At 43.5% G+C, this 17,431-nt stretch overlaps 1 protein-coding gene across 9 annotated transcripts in view; it reads left to right on the forward strand.

Moving 5' to 3' along the window:
* Nucleotides 1–8,618: 8,618 nt before the first annotated feature.
* Nucleotides 8,619–17,431, forward strand: part of Osbpl9 (oxysterol binding protein like 9) — a 136,234-nt gene continuing 127,421 nt past the window's right edge. For all 9 annotated transcript variants that reach the window (XM_038332415.2, XM_038332416.2, XM_038332418.2 and 6 more), the window contains exon 1: nucleotides 8,619–8,767. In XM_038332415.2, coding sequence (XP_038188343.1) covers nucleotides 8,657–8,767 — 111 coding nt within the window. In that variant the 5' untranslated portion in view covers nucleotides 8,619–8,656. The remainder of the gene's footprint in view (nucleotides 8,768–17,431) is intronic.

A 17,431-nucleotide genomic window follows, 5' to 3' on the forward strand; every position in this document is an offset into this window, starting at 1 on the left:
GGTCATCTTCTGCTTTATGTCAGTTTGAATACAACCTGGACTATGGAAGACACAGTCTCAAAATTAATTAATTATGCAGAATACATATATAGTAGCAAATCTTTACCACCCTCTGTCCCTATTGTGGTTGTCCAGTCATAGAATCTTTCGTTACTCACTTGGCTTTTTGTTGACACAGGGTCTTACTATGGAACCCTGGTTGGCTTAGAACTCGTTTTGTGGCATTCTTCGTCGGTGCTAGGACTACAGCACGTGTTACAACCTTTATGCTGGGCTTATCTCAAGTCTGCCTCTCCTCGTTTCAGCTTCAGTTTTGCTGCTAGGGTGGTTTAAAAAGAAATTAAAAAAAAAAACTCATCATGAGGAACTAGAGAGATGGCTTAGCGGTTAACAGTATTTGCTACGCAATCAAGAGGACTGGAATTTCAGCACCTATGTGACAAGCCTGGTGTCCAGAGCATGCCTATAACCCCAGCTCTGAGGGGTTGGAGACAGGAGGATGACTAGGGCTCATCCAAACTCTCCTCTGACCTCTGAGTACACATGGGCACCCTCATACATGTGTACTTACAGACACAGACACACATGTGGGGGTCCCTGCAAGTGTTACAGTTGGCAGGAAAATGATCTAGGTGAGGTAAGAGTGAAACTCGGTTCAGCTGGGCCTAATTAGTGGGTGCTGGGCCAAGGTTCTGGAGTATGAATCCAGGTGGTTTATTTTAGCCCTATTTAAGCAGAGCACAATTTGGGGAAAAAATTTCTTTATGACAATTAAGTCAGTCCCAAGTATACAACAAGCTTAAATCATGTTTACATTGAAACTCTTTACAAAGTACATACGGCTTCTTCCATAAAGATGGGTTCTGTTGACTCAGAATCAAAGCTCAAGATAAGGGTCAAGGGAGACTGACTGAGGTAAACACAGGCCTGTGGAGTAGGGAGTGACCTGGCCTTAAGATAACACAGAAGTACCTCGGCTGTTGTAAAGCACACGTGACATTTCTCACAAGGATGGGTTTTGTGGGTTGAAAAGCAATGCTCAAGATCTAGGTGGGGGGAAGTCTGGAATAAACAAACAGTATTCTGGGGAATTCGGGTGAAGTCTGGACCTACAGATAGCAAAAGATCACCAGGTTGCAAACTACAACCATTTCCAGCATTCTTGGAGGAAGACAGGTAAACATCTCTTTCCTTTGAGGAGACAGGCCTGTGTGTTTAACTTCCTGGCTTCTCTAGTGCTTATCTGTGTGCTCGAGGACCTCTTACCCTACACACACCAACACACACATACTCTGAATAAATAAATCTTTAAAAAAAATAGAAGTAGCTGGAGAGATGGCACAACAGATAAAGAGTGCTTGCTGTTCTTCTAGAGGACCAGAATTTACTTCCCAGAACCCACATTGAGCCATTTACAACTGCCTATGTATACCTCAGCTACAAGGGATCCATAACCTCTCTGTTTTTTTTGGGCACTAGCACACACATACACACACACACACACACACACACACACACACACACACAAAATCTTAAAACTAAAAACATCTAATTTTGGGCTAGGGCTCTGTAACTTAGTGGCAGAGCACTTGTTTAGCATGCACAGGGTCTACCTTCAATTCTTAGCAGCACATACACATGCATGCACACTCTGCATGTGCATACACACACACACACACACACACACACACTCACACTTTTAAACAGTCTTATCCTGGATTCAGGTGTTTTTTTTTTTTGTACAGGCCTGCATTCTCCACTAATTGGATGACTGAGACAGGAAGATATGAGTTCAAGGCCAGCCTACACTATACAGCAAGTCCTCCATCATAACAAAATATAAAATAGAATTATTTTATTTAGATAATTAATAAATAAAGTAAATATTTTACTTTATAGACTTTAATAATTTAAATACTTAATTAAATAAAGTAACTATTTTATTTAAAAACGTAAAGCAAAACACAAATAAAATTACATTTTGAGCTAGTAGTGTACGGCAGTGGTAGAGTGACTTAGCATACCTGAGTACAATCCCAGCACCAAACAAAACAATTACTGATCCTCCAAGTGCTAGGATGTATTTAGCCTCGATTCCTGTCCTCAGAGAGTTTATAGTGTGTATTGATTAGCATTGTCTCTTCTCTTTGCCTCTGAGTCTAATTTTTTTTCCCTCTATACTTCAGCTGCCTTTTCATTTCAGGCAGGGTCTGTCACAGAAGAATGTCAGGATGAGACCCGCGTGTCTCCCCCATGTTTAATTTTAGCGGAGGAGTGTAGAATGTAGACAAAGTGCTTTGAACTGGATTTTGTCTTAGGAGCCAAACCCTTCCTCCTGCCTGTTCCTGTTGATCTGTCTTTTCACAGCTGAGGCTAAGCAAAGCCTTCTGATGCCTGGTGACCCTGATGGAAGCGAAGACAGATTTAGAGGTTGATGATACTGTCTATATTATGTCGAAGGCATTTAAGAACTGTTTCTAATTATGTGTATATGTGTGTGCCTGAGCACAAACTCATGTGGGTTTATGCTTGTGAGTGCAATGCCTAAGGAGGCCAAAAAAGGGCACCAGATGCCGGGGACCTGGAGTTAAAGGCGGTTAGTTGTGAGGGCAGACTGAGTTCCGAGAACTGGGTTTGGGTCTTCTGTGAGAACAGTATGTGCTCTTAAGTCACTGAGACAGTTCTCCAGTCCCACAAAGTAGTTTTCAAAAAACTCATATGGTGCAAACATAGCTTGCAGTTGGGGTGTAATATTTTGCAAACACATAGCTCTTAATTCTTGTTTTTTGACCAGGGTAAGAGGGATTTTTTTTTTTTAAGGTAAGATCTCACTCTGTAACTCAGAATGGTAGCATGGAATGAAGTTACCACGAAAATTTTCATTTTTCCTCACACTTATTATTGAGTGTGTGTGTGTGTGTGTGTGTGCACGTGTACACACGTGTGTGTGTGTATATGCCTGTGCCATGGCATGGGTGTGAAAGTCAGAACAACCTGTGGGAGTCAGTTCTCTCTGTCTATACTCTGGGTCCTGGGGGCTGAGCTTAGATGGTCAGGCGTGGCAACAAGTGCCTTTACCTGCTGAGCCATCTCCCCAACCTTCATTTTTTTTTTTTACTGCAGAATAAAATTCCATTGTGCATATGTACTTGCTCAGTATCTGTTCATGTCTATCGACGGGCATGTAGGCTGATTCCATTTTCTTCACACTGTGAACAGTGCAGCACTAACATGGAAATGGGAGTGTCTCTGTGGTAACATGTAGAGTCCTTTGGGTCTATCCCCATGAGTGATATGGTCACATAGTAATTCTATCATTTCTTTTGAGAGAGAGAGCTTCCCTCTATAACTCTAGCTGGCTTGGAACTAGTTGGGTAGAGCAGGTTAGTCTCCAACTCAGAGAAATCTGCCTTCCTCTGCTTCAGGAGTGGTGGGAATTCAAGGCATGTGCTACCATGCCTGGTTTGGTAGTTCTGTTTTTGTTAGAAATTGCCGTACCGATTCCCACGGTGGCGGCATCAGTTTACACTCTCACCTACATGGAATAAGGGTTCTCCCCCCCCCCCCCAGCATCTCTTGTCATTTGTCTTCTTGATGGTAACCATTTTGACTGGGGTGAGGTGGAATCTCAAAGTAGTTTCCATTTCACAATAGGGATTCTTGCTGAGAACTAGGCCATGAGTTTATTTCATCTTTGTCCAAACAGACTTATACAAACCTAGACGGCATCCGACACACTTAAATTCTACAGTACAGCCTATATATCAGTTACTTTTCTAGTCACTGTGACCAAACACTAGACCAGAAGCAACTTAAGGGAGGGGGAAATTGGTTTTGGTTCACGGTTTGAAGGGCTACCGTTCATCGTAGTGCGAAAGCAGAGGGGGCATGGGGATAGGACTCCTCCACATCTCCATGGACCAGGAAGTAGAATGTTCCGCTGGAACGGAGGCTGGTCATAACCTATCAGGTCTGTAAGTCAGTGTTCCACTTCCTGCCTGTGTTAGGCCTTACTTGAATGTCCCACAAGCTTCCAAAATGGCACAACTAGCTGAATACCAAGTGTTCAAACATTATCTTGCGGAGGGCCTTTCACCCCTAAACCATAACAGATCATTTACGCTAGAGTAAGACAATCAGTATCTTTGTCTTCCACTCCAATGCCTGGCCCACTGTAAAGTCTTCAGAGATACTGCACACGAGCCGACAGCTGTATTACTCCTGGAATCCTTCTTGGAGGACCTGCCTGAGGCTGCTTTAGTTACCTCTCACCTTTTATTTTTTGAGTCAAGGTTTTATTATCTAGCCCAAACTGGGTTGGAAGTCACTTTTCAGCCTAAGTTGACTTCAAACTCACAGCATGGGATTATGGGCATGAACCACCACACCCAGCTTTTCATTTTTAATAAGGAGGGGTACACTCTAAAATAGTGATTGGGAATATAGAGACTACATAACCCATGACATATTGTCTACCGCTGTCAAGCTTACATAGTGAACGTTATTGTATAAGCTACAAGCAGCCCTGGGAGTAAAAATTTACTTATACCAGCATCACCACAAACCCAGCAAAGTGTCTGGACTATGCCATTATGACAGTCTTAACACCATTACCTAATGGGAACTTCCTAGCTTAGCTCTGTGGTAATCTCAGGGGACCACCATCCTGTATGCCCTGTCTTCTGTGGACCAAATGCTGTTAACATGGTGCAGGACTGTGCCACTGTGCTGTGGTTTCAAAGCCCACATGATTAATTACTGAGCTCCGACCCTCCCTTCACCCAGAGGCAGATAGGAGCACCCTCACATAATTACCAAACCTCTGGCACCTAACTCATACTCCCCCATCTCCTTTGTTGGCATGGATAAGTACGTCTGCTTCTAGATGCTGTTACCCCTTCTCTTGGGCTCAGAGTCTCAGTCCTGTCAAGGACTTACCACTACTATTTCCTCCTATTTTCAAGTGTCTCCATTTTCTACCTCTGAAAATAAGCAAAGTCATATTTTCCAGTATCTTCTTCTATGTTTCGATTTGAGACAAGGTCTCACACTGAAATACAGACGAGTTTGGAACTGGTAGTAATCCTTCTGCCTTAGACTCTTGGATATCTTCAACCTTAAGAGAAAACAAACAAACAACCACCCCCAAAAACAAACAAACAAAAAAAACAAAGAAAACCCCTACACAATCTAATCTCCACTTTTAGATAGTATTTTCATAGCTGACATTACCTCTCCTTGATATTCTATTACAGCTTATTCCATTCTCAACAAAGTGGTCCTGGATGGTTTCCTTTCTTTAACAAAACTACATTTTATTTACTAGTGTGCAGACATGTGTATTTGTATATATGGGCACAGGCGTGTACCACAACTTGCACATGGAAGTCAGACAACAGCTTTCAGGAGTTAGTCCTCCCTTTCATCCCGTGGGCCCCCGGGATCAAACTCAGGTTATCAGGCTTGGTGGCAGGTGCCTTTCCACACTGAGCCCTTTTACTAGTCCTCCACATATTTTATTTTAAAGACACAGCCTATGACTAAATCTATCTCTCACCAATTTGGCAAGACTAGCTGACCAGCAAGTCCCAGGGAACTTCCTGTCTCCATCTTCCCAGTCCTGTGATTACAGGTGTGCGCCCCTGGCTTTTTATGTGGCTGTGTTGGGACTGAACTCAGGTCCTCGTGCTTACTCTGTCAACTGAGCCATCTCTAGAGTCTTGGTGTTGGATAGTTTTCGTGTTTACTTACTGAGTATTTGCTTTCATCACAGAAGATCCCAGGACCTTGAATGCTGTCTGGATATAGCACATGACCCATAAATACTTATACTGTAGTTGTAGGCTGTGCGTGGTCTGCCCTTTCTGTCTCCGTCTCCTACTACTTTTTCCTTTGCCTTATTGCTCCACTCTTTGTGTTCCTTACTGTTTCTTCAACATGCCTGGCTCACTCCTAACATCTGCTCTGTGTAGCCAGTCACCTTCCCCTAGCTTACTCCTTCACTTCCTTCAGGTCTTTGCTTTGGTCAAAAGATAAAGAATAAGGGCTGAGGAGATGACTGAGAGGGTATGTGCTTGCTACACAAGGAGAAGGACCTGATTTCCAATCCACAAAACCACATAAAGCTGGATGGGGTAGTGTGTGTCTGTACAGGTGTCTGCAGTCAGGAGAATCCCCAGAAGCTCTTAGGCCAGCTAGCCTGGTATACACAGTGGTAAATAATAAGAAACACTGTCTAAAACGAGGTGGAAAGTGAGGCCCAACACAGCTGGTTGTCCTTTAACCCCGCATGAATACTGCGTGCACACACGTGCACACATACACGTACACAGAGAAAAAATGCACACACAGTGCCGTCATGTCATTTGCAGGAAAATGGATACAACTGGTGACAGTCGTACTAACAAATTAAGCCAGCTTTAGAAAGGCAAATAGTAGATATTATCTCTCATTTGTGGTATCTATATTTTATGTAGATATGTAAAATTGTGTGTTCATACTTATATGACCTGAAAACAGAAGTAAAACTGTCTAGAGGGACAAACGAGACTAATGGGAGGGAAGGGACAGGAAAGGGGAGAGTTAGGAGGGCATGAGGAGTAATATACTTAATACACAATATACACATGTATAAAACCTTGAAAAAGTTGCCTTCTCATTCGGGTATCTAAAATAGCAGCTCCAAACTCCTCTTCCCTTTATTTATTTATTTATTTTTTACCCATAGCACTTAGCAAGGTTTATTATGCTCCATCATGGATTTTGTTGTCTATTTCTGCCTTCTCTTCTATCTTCTGCAAATGTTCTTGAAGACTTTGAAGAGCGCTTACGGCAAAACAGCACACATTTAAATTCTGGGAATTGAACTCAGGGATTCACATGCCCTAGGCAAGCACTCTACCACTGAGCTACATTCCCAGACCATGGTTATTAAGTGAATACTTGGGGAAGGAAACAGAATTGAATATTGGGGGTGAACTCCTTTGAAGTGTGAGAAGTGACCTACGAGTCTCCTTAAGTGAAGGCAGGTGGTAGGCTATTCTTGGTTGTCAACTTGGCTACATCTGGAATTAACTACAACCCAATGGCTGGGCACACCTGTGAGGGATTTTTTTTCTTAATTGCATCATTTGAAGTAGGAAGGTCCACTTCTAATCCGGATCTCTCATGTGGGAAGACCCATCTTTAATCTGGGCCACACCTTCTGCTAGAAGCCAATACTAGGGCATGGAAGAGGAAAGTTCTCTCTTTTTTGGCCTGCTTTGCACAGCCTTGTTAGCAAGCCTTGTCTTTCACTGGTATTAGACCTATTTTTCAGGATTCTGGCATATAGTAAAAACCAGCTGAGACATCTGGCCTCATGGACTGAACAATTACTGGATCTTGGACTTTCTGCACATAGGCAGCAATTGTTGGATTAGCTGAACCACATCCTATAGAAGAAGTCATTCTAATAAATCCCCATTATCTATCTATCTATCTATCTATCTATCTATCTATCTATCTATCTATCTATCTATCTATCTATCTTATATATGTATATATATATATATATGAATATTGATTCTATAAGTTCTGTTACTCTAGAGAACCCTGATTAATATAGCAAGGGTGGAGTGCTTGGCAATCACTGTATTCTTTTTCTTTACAATTAAAAAAAGTATATGGGCATTTTTTCCTACAGGTATGTCTGTGTGCCACATGTGAGCTTGGTGTCATAGAGGCCAGGGCCACAAAGAGAAACTGTCTCGAAAAACAAAAAAACAAAAAAGAAAGAAAGAAAGAAGGAAAGAAATAAAGAAAAAATTATTTTTTTAGGTGGCACACGCTTTAATCACAGTACTTGAGAGGCAGAGGAAGGCGGAGCTCTGTGAGTTCAAGGCCAGTTTGGTCTGCTTAGCAAGTTCCAGAACAGTTAGAACTACAAAGAGACTCTGTCTCAAAGAAAAATAAAATTCTACGTGAATAACTTTTAAAATGTTTTATGTAGCCCATACTACTCTTGAACTTATTATGTAGTCAAGGATGATCTTGAACGTAAAAAAAAAAGATTTATTTTTAATTATATATACTTTGAGCGTGTGTGTCTCCTTGGGGTAGGGATATCTGCAGGCAAGCACAGGTGCCCTCAGTTCTGAAGGCCTGGAGTTATAGGCAGTTGTGAGCTCCCCTACCTCTTATGTGGATGCTAGGATCTGAATTTGGATCCTCTGCAAGATCAGTACATACTCTTAACCGCTGTGCCTCGATTCTTCTACTATCAAATTTCTGAGATTACAGGTTTTCTCTTCTTTCTTCTTTTCTTTCCTTTTCTTTTTTTTTTGAGACAGTCTCACTTAGCTGAGTTGGCTTTGAACTACTCACACTGTCACGCACAGCCTGGATAAATAATCTTAAAATCCACGTTTGCTTTCTCATCTTGCCTCCATAACATCTCTTCCTACACACAAAAGGCAAAGAGAGAAAGAAAGAAAGAAAGCACGCTTGACTATGATCGCCAGGGGCGTGGGTCCACCGGCTGCACAGAAGCCCCGTCCATGCCCCCGCCCACTCACGCCTCGGCCCCGCCCAGGGTCTCGGAGGCCCCGCCTCTGCATGCCGAATGCCATATAGGCGACTGACGTCAGGCCGTTTGTTGTCATTGGCGGCTCCCAAGATGGCGTCCATCGTGGAAGGGCCGCTGAGCAAATGGACTAACGTGATGAAGGGCTGGCAGTACCGTTGGTTCGTGTTGGACTACAATGCGGGGCTCCTCTCCTATTACACGGTGAGTGGCTGAGGACGCGCTGCCGGGACGGCGGGCTACGGGGAGCCGGGGCGGGGGTGCTCAGCTTTGGGGACCGCCGTACGCGAGGTTCCCTTGTGGAGGAGGGCTTTGCGTGCGGGTAGCCAATGACCAGGAGGGAGCTGCGGACCCAGCCAGTGAGCAGTGCCGGCTGACTGATTTATGGGCCAGGGGGGCGAGCCGGTGCCTCGGGGAGTGTACTGGGGCTAGGTGGGGTCGGCTCGGTGACGAGGTGCGGGTGGGCGTAGTCCCGGTGTGGCCCGTCAGCAGTGCGATCCTCACTGTCAACCCTGTTGCCCCCCGCCCTTGTGCCGGCCGCACCCCTTAGCTCCTCTGGGCTTGGACGTGCGCTGCCTTCTCGGAACAGTGGTCAGACGAGCCTGGCCAGGTCCAAAGGTGACCCTCGTCCACACCACGGGCTCTGAATTCCCGCCCGTCTGTCCAGCTCGGCGGTCCTACTCTGGGGATTCATCCTGCTTTCCAGCGGGGCGCGAGTGTAACGGACTCCGTAACTTTTGAGAGCAGAGGATTCCCTCTGCGCGAGTCGTCTGGTTGCGGAGATGTAGACAGGGACGGGGCGGTTGCCTTGAAAGTTGTGTTCTGGGGTGGACCGACTGTGCGACTTCATTGTTGTTGACCCGAGTCAGTGGCCCAGGGTAGGTAGGTGAAGTGCTGTGAAACCTATGTATCTGACCGCCTCATCCACCCCCGTCGCATTAATAGATGGAAGTGGGCGGTGTTCGAGAAATTACTAACGGGGCTACTTTCTTTGAGCTGTACAGTTAATAATAGCCCTCGAGGAAAAGAAAAACACTCAGAAGACCAAAATATAGAATGCCTTGAAGGCGTTAGAAAATGATAGACGTCAAAGGAAGAAATACAGTTATGGGAGAAGAGTTACTATTGCCGAGAGAAATAGGGATACATAGTTTATTCATTCATTCAAAAATGTCGTTGCGTTCCTGTTCTGCTTGTTTCCAAGAATCAGCGTCAGTGTAGGCACAGCCTCTCTTCTCGGGAGCTTTCAGTGTAGTCTAGTGGGCACCTTAATTCATTTACTTTTAATTCATTTGCAAGATAGGTATTCATTATTCCCATTTAGTGTCCCTGTTTTACAGTTTTGGAATCCAAGGCTGCGGGCTTTTAAGCAATTAGCCAAACTCAAATAGATAGCTGTAAGTGGTGGAGTCAGGATTCCCATTAAGTTGCTCTTTTGCTACACGAAGAAGAAAAGTAAATGCTGTAAGCCATTAACGTGGGTCTGCAACAGCCAGAGCATTGCCTTTATCATTCTTCCGACGTGAACTTTTATCTACATCTTTATCATTATTGTTGTTGTTGGAACCTAGGGCCTTGAAAATGTTAACACTTTACCACCGACCCACATTCCCATCCCTTTTCTACCTAAGTTTTATAAGATCAAACTTTACTGAGACATAAGCATTGTTCAGAGTTGAATATAGTGACCCATATATGTAACCTCCAAATGTCCACATTTTACATTGGAAATTTTAAGGCTAAGCCAGGCTAGGGTACCTAATGAGACCTTGTTTCAAAAACAAACAAGAGCAAAACAAACCACCACCACCACCACCACCAACAACAACAACAAAAAAACCCAAACCAAAAACACTCAAGAACATAACACACACCACATTAAGATTATGTAGGATGGAAAACCGACAAACTGAAGAATTACGAAACCCTATGACTCAAAGAGTAATATCAAGTCTCACTAAATGTGAATGTGATTATCAGCAAATCCATGGAACCTAGCCATCATATTCATGGTGAAGTAATTTCAGTTAGTGGCACTATAGAATTAAGTTACTCTTCACATCCCAAATTTATGTGGGTCTGAATCTAGGGCAGTTTGGAGAGGTTCTCGGGAGCTCCTAGCCCAGACAAAATGTTCCTTTTTCTTCTTTTCTTTTTTTTCTGTCTCCTTGTCCTTGTAGATTTGGAGTGCTTGGACTCCTTGTCCTTTTGACTAAAAGAAGTTTTTCATAGACTTCTTTTTTTTTCTTCCTTAATGCTGTCCTCTCTTCTGAGATTAGATTCTATGAAACGTCCTTGCTAGAGGAAGGAGGGATCATATTTCTCACTAATGGCTGTTTAGAAACTTATCTCCTTAATTCTTCTGTTATTTGCCTTCAGAGAATTGTACTATGTTGTGAAAATAGAAATGACAACCAAAAGGAGAGTAGGGGTGTGATTGAATTCGGGCAATGCGTTCTCACTGTTTAGTACATTAGAGTTCTGATGGGTCTAACTTAATGATTTGCATGTGACTGATTGCTTACAGCCACACCTTTTAGTAAGACTATCTGAACTGGTTGTACCACATTTTTTTCTAATAGATTTATTTTTCAAAGGGTGAAACACTCAGACAATTTAAATTCAAATCCAGCAGAGCTCCTGTCAAGTCAGTGATGATGCTACTGTGTGTTCCCACTTCCAGACGCTTGCCAGTCTCTGAGAACTCTCCATGAGGAAGAAGGCTCTGACACTTTTTTATTCATATATATCTTTCTTATCTGCGATATAATCTGCAATTTCTTGTGAACATAGTAACTTCTCTGCATCTATATCAGGAATTTCAGATCCAAATTCATCTTTCATGACCACATAATAACCTTTACTTGGTCCAAACTGTCTAATCCCAAGTCCTTCATAAATGTGAATTTACTGAGAGCTTTTCTGGGTCACTTCTTGTCACAGAGTTTCAAGACATACCCTTGCTTCTTGATTCCCTCTAAGTCAAAGGGTTCCATCACTGCACAGGTGATACTAGTGTGTGACCCTTCTAGGCACCTGTGCAAGCGCCGAGCTGGTTGCAGAATCCGTGCTCAGTTCAGGTTCCCACAGGGCACAGAATTGTGACTAGTGGCTGTTCCAAGGTCATTGTTGGAATCCAGGGTAGTGTGGAAGGGCAAGGCAACAGGTACAAGTGAAAAGAACACCACCGCCATAGCTGCACCTACCCGGACACACTTGCCAGTAGTGCCGCGTTTTAATCAGGGCAGCAAATAGTCCCTTTATGCTTTGTTTCCAAAATTACTTGAGTGCTGGGCTGGCACTGTGGTTGTTGATCTCTTCTAGGCTATCTCAGAAAATTCTAAACTAAACTAGATTGCCCTTGCTTTAGAGTCAGCTTTTAGTGAGAATCAGTATTAAATAATTTCAGGATTGAGTCAGAGTCACTGGGATTAAATTTGAATAGGTTCAGCTAAGCCTTTTTTTCAGCCTAGAGCTTCACCAAAATTCACCAAATTCTGGGGATGGAATGACCCTTTTTTTAAAATTAAAATTTACACTTTTCATTTGTGCATGTGTATGTGTTAATGTGCAGGCAGGTTTATGCCATATCACCTGTGTGGAAGTCAGGACAACTCGAGGCAGCTAGTTTTCTTCTTTCATCACGTGGGTCCCAGGGATGGAACTCTGACTGTCAGTCTTGGTGACAAGTGCCGTTACCAGCTGAGCCATCTCTCCAGCCTGGAATGATTTGTTTACTTTATTCTTTTCATTTATTTCATAATCTCTTTGCCAGGCTGGCAATTGAACCCACAGCCTTGCATATGCTAGGCAAACATACTACCTCTAATACGTCCTCAGCTCGAAGGAAAGCTTAATGTATTGTTATGGGGACTCTTCAGTACTGACTCAATTCCTCTGTGTGTGTGTGTGGTTTTTGAGACAGGATCTCACTAGCCCTGGCTGGCCTGGAACTCACAGAGATCTGCTGAGTGCTGGGATTAAAGGTGAGTGCCACCACACCCAGTTTAACTCAGTCTCTCTCTCTCTCTCTCTCTCTCTCTCTCTCTCTCGCTCTCTCTCGCTCTCTCTCGCTCTCTCTGGTTTTTTGAGACCATTGCCTGAAACTTTTTCGAGACCTGGGTGGCCTGAAACTCACTTTGTAGATCAAGATGGCCTTCCTCTGCCTTCCAAATGCTGGGATTAAAGGCGTGTGCCACTACAGTCCGGCTAACTCAGTCTCTTAATCATTAGATATAATATATTCTTAGTGCTAGTTCATTTAGCAAGCATCTTTGTAGGGCCAACTTTTTAATAGTATAGTTAGTGTATATGCTTGGAGTGCAGGCGTGATTCCTTCATGTAGGAACTTCTGATCTGGCAGAGCAGATATCTAAACATAATTTCAAAGCAATATGACAAGTGGAGAGATGGTTTAGAGAATAAAGTACTTACTATACAATCACAAACCAGAATTCAGATCCCCATATCCTATGTAAAAACTGAGCAGGCATGATGGCTGCAGTAATTCTAGCACCCTGGAGACAGAGCTCGCTAGTAGCTACAGTAGGCAGAATTGGTGAGCTGTGGGTCCAGCAAGAGATCCTAACTCAGTAAATAGGAATGATCAAGGAAGACACCCAGTGTTAACTTTGGACCTACACACACATGTACACACATATTTGACCCCACGCATGTGAACCCATGTACACATAATACACACTACACACATGAACACACATACACAAAATCAGTGTGACAAAGTCAACAATAGAAATAGAAATCTGTAGAAATATTGCCCAGAAAAGACCAGAAGGACAGCAGCACTAACGTAAAGATATATTTGAGAATTGATCAGAGATTGAATCTAGAGGTATTTGGAGTCATAGGTCAGGCCTGGAGACAAATAAGGATTTATTGGGTGATTGCACAAAATTGTTTCATTGTATTATTGTTATTACTTTAGGTTTTTTAAATTGTGTATGTGTGGGACATGCATGTGTCCTACCAGTGTATATGCATGTGGAAGCCAGAGGGTTGACATTGTCTTCTTCATTTGTGTTTCTCCATATTTATGTATTTAAACATTTTTTATCTTATGTACAGGGGTGTTTTGCCTGCACATATATCTGTGTATCATGTGTGTGCCTGGTGCCCTAAAGGTTAGAAGAGGAAGTCAGGTTCGCTGGGACTGGAGTTACAGCTTGAGCCTCTATTTGGGTGCTAGGAATTAAATCCAGGTACCTTGGAAGAGCAGCCAGTGCTCTTAACTGCTGAGCCATCTCTCTAACCCCTTCTGCCTTACTTTTTGAGACAAAATTAAACCTGGAGCTTGTCCATTTGGCTAGGCTGACTGGTCAATGAGCTCCCGGGATCCACCTAATTCTTGTATCCCAGACCCCCCAGATATGTGGGTGGGATGCTTGGCTTTTATGTTGGTCTTAGGGACTCCAAGTTAGGTCCTCATGTTTGTGTGGCAGCACTTTACTGACTGAGCCATATAGCATCCCCCACACTTTGAGAGTATACTTTTGTTGTCCAGACTGGTCTCAAAACTTGGATCCTCTTGCATTCACCTCTCAAGTGAATTCTCTTTTTATTATTAGATGAGATAATCGGAGAAAGCTAAAGATGTAAATTTGAGAACACTATGTGAACTATGAACCATCAGTGTGAATCATGGTCATAAAAAAGAGACAGAAAGGAAGGTAGATTGCAGGAGATACAGTTTTGTGAGGAGTTGGAAGATGAGAAAGTCGGTAAAGTTGGTATAATTTGCTGTAGAGTTAGCAAGTGAGATGAAAGCCACCCATATTGTCATAATACCTAGAGTGTGCTGGAGGACATGGCAGGTAAAAGCTTTGGGAACTCACAGATGTTTGGAGTATGGGCCCTGTAGGTGTACCCCTGGCAGTTTTAGCAGGTTAGGATATGCTGTCTAGAGAAAACAAGATTGTCGGGACCTGATCGGTGAGTCTAGGGGTTGGGCATATGAGCAGAGAGGGAGCAGGACTGGAGACACAGAGAATGAATACTCTTGGAAGAGACAGGTAAGGGGCCTGTGGGTGGTGCAGCTTGGGATGGAAGTCTGAGGTGAGTGGCCTTGAGTGCTGAGCAAGCAGAAACAGGGCTGTGCTGGACCACAGAAGGCTTTCTTGGCATTTCAATTTGAAATGCTAAGCAATTTGAACTTTATCCCTAGGGCTCTGAAGAGCCATATTCTAAGTACTTTTAATATCGAAAAGACTTTTACTGTAGACAGTTTTAAACTCATATAAAAGAGGATAGAATAATGAATTATTGACATCAAGCCATACAGTTATCAGCATATGGCTAATCCTGTTTATTAATATTCTTCCTTTCTCTTTCTCTCTTTTCTCTTTCCCTTTCCCCTTCCCTTTCTTTCCTTTTCTCTTTCCCCTTCTTCTTCTCCTTCCTTCTTCTTCTTTCCCCTCCCTTCCCTTCCTCTTCCCTTTTCCCTTCCCTTTCCTTCCCCTTTTCCTTTCTTCCTTTCCTCTCCTTTCATTTCCTTCCCTTCCCTTCCCTCTCCTTTTCCTTTTCTTCATTTTCCTTTCCTTTTCCTTCCCTTTCTCCTGTGTAGCCAAAGATGACCTTGAGCTTCTGATCTTCCTGCCTCTGTCTCAAAAGCAGAGGGATCACAGATGTATGCCACCACATCCAGAGGATGGATGGATATATATATATCTGTGAGCCAAAGATTTTGTTTTGTTTTGTTTTTGTTTTTTGAGACAGGGTTTCTCTGTGTAGCCCTGGCTGTCCTATAACTCAATTTGTAGACCAAGTTGGCCTTGAACTCACAGAGATCCACTTGCCTCTGCTGAATGCTGGGATTAAAGGTGTGTGCCATTACTGCCTGGTGCCAGAGCTGTTTTAAACTCATAGAATTACAGGTGAGGGTTGTCATGCCCAGCTGAACTGGATTATTTTAAAGCATATTCCAAATATTAAAGTTTATTTGTGAATATTTATGTGTATATTGCTAAACATTAAGATTTCTCTTTAAAAAATTTATTTATTATGTATACAATATTCTGTCTGTGTGTATGCCTGTAGGCCAGAAGAGTGCACCAGACCCCATTACAGATGGTTGTGAGCCACCATTTGGTTGCTGGGAATTGAACTCAGGACCTTTGGAAAAGCAGGCAATGCTCTTAACCTCTGAGCCATCTCTCCAGCCCACATTAAGACTTCTTAAAAGCTTTTTGAAATTAAAATTGTATTGTGTGTGTTTGCTTACACTTGTGCATGCTCACAGTCAGAGGACAAAGTGCCATAGTTAGTTCTCTCTGTCCAGCTTGTGGGTTCTTGGTTTAGAACTCAAGTCACCAGGCCTGATAACAGGTACCTCTACTCTGGACATCTCAATGGCCCAAAGCTTTCTCTTTTAAAAAATGTTACCAAAATACCTTTACTGCAGTTGAATAATAATAGTTTAATTACGTCAAAGTTGAAGTCTATTTGATTTCCTGGCCATCTTGACCATTAGTCCCTCTGGAGTTGCTTTGGGTCAGGATTCCAAACAAGATCCGCACATAAAACTCTTGAGTACCTTGGCTGGAAAATGGCTCAGTCTGTAAAGTGCCTGCTGTGTGAACATGGGGACCTGAGTGTGGGTCCCCAGCACACATGTATGCATACTGGGCAGTCGCGTTGCTGTCTCCCAGAGCTGGGAGACAGAGACAGATCCCTGGAATTTCTGGCCTGCAAGCCAAGATGAGTGGGGGAAGGTAGTAGTTTTGGGTTCTGACAGGTTGAAGTGACGTGTTAAGGATGTGGGGTTTGAGAGAGAAATCTGGGCAGTATAAGATAGATGCTAATTTTTTACATACGAAGAATCAGAGTGACTGAAAACTGCTGTCTTTGGAGGCACTTCAGGAAAATTCCCTTGGGTTAGTTCTCATGCCTCGTGACCAGTTACTCTAAAGCACAGCAACAACAAACATTACCATTTCATAGTTTCTATGGGACAGAACTTTGGGGGTTTAAAGCTCAGGGTCTCATGAAACTGCAGTCAAGACATTAGTCAGGGCTGCAGTCCTCTGGAGCACTTGGCTGGGCCTGCTTCTGAATTGCCGTTGGCAGAAAGCCTTGGTTCCTTGCTGGCTGTTGGAAGGCAGCTCCAGTTCCTCATCAGGCAGCCTCTCCATTGGGATAGTTGAGCGCTAACATGGCAGGGAAGCCAGCTTCCCCCGGGAGAGAGATCCCGGTGAGACCAGGTAGGAAGCCATCATCCTTTCATGATCTCTCTCACCGCTTCGGCTGTGTGCTACTCATTGTTTCAGCTCATGGTCCTACAGGAGGGAATTTACATATGGGGAGGAAAATTAGGCTTTGCCTTTTCAAAGAAATTGTGCTGAGATTGAAATGCATGACAGCCATGTTTATGTAGGAAAAAACATCGAGAGAAACAACAGCCAGCCGTAGAAGAAGGTAGAAGTTACAGTGGAGATGTGTGCACGGATGACCTCTACTCCATACCCCACAGGATGAATGGGCTTGGATATCACTGATGTCCGAAGTGAGGGCATTTTCTGTGGAGAGGTAGGTGTAGAAGGCAGATTGGAGTGGCTAGAAGAGGAGACAGTTAGACTAGACGGTTGAGAGTAGAGTATGCAAGATATTCCCTGCAGAAACATGGCAGGGTCGATGACTGAACTGGTGGTGCCTGAGTAATGGCGTGTGGTGAGGTAGCAAGGTTCAGGGTGACAAGGAGAACAAAGTGGACTCGAGGAATGAAGACAGGACAACAGCCCTGACCTGAGAAGCAGAAAAAGGAGAACACAGTTGTGAGGAAAGAGCTGGGGCTTTAGCATGTGGGTGGCTGGGAAGATTAGAACCAGAGACTTAGCAAAAATGAGTCTGTGAGGA

The sequence above is a fragment of the Arvicola amphibius genome, chromosome 6 (genome assembly GCF_903992535.2).
Source record: "Arvicola amphibius chromosome 6, mArvAmp1.2, whole genome shotgun sequence".
NCBI lineage: Eukaryota > Metazoa > Chordata > Mammalia > Rodentia > Cricetidae > Arvicola > Arvicola amphibius.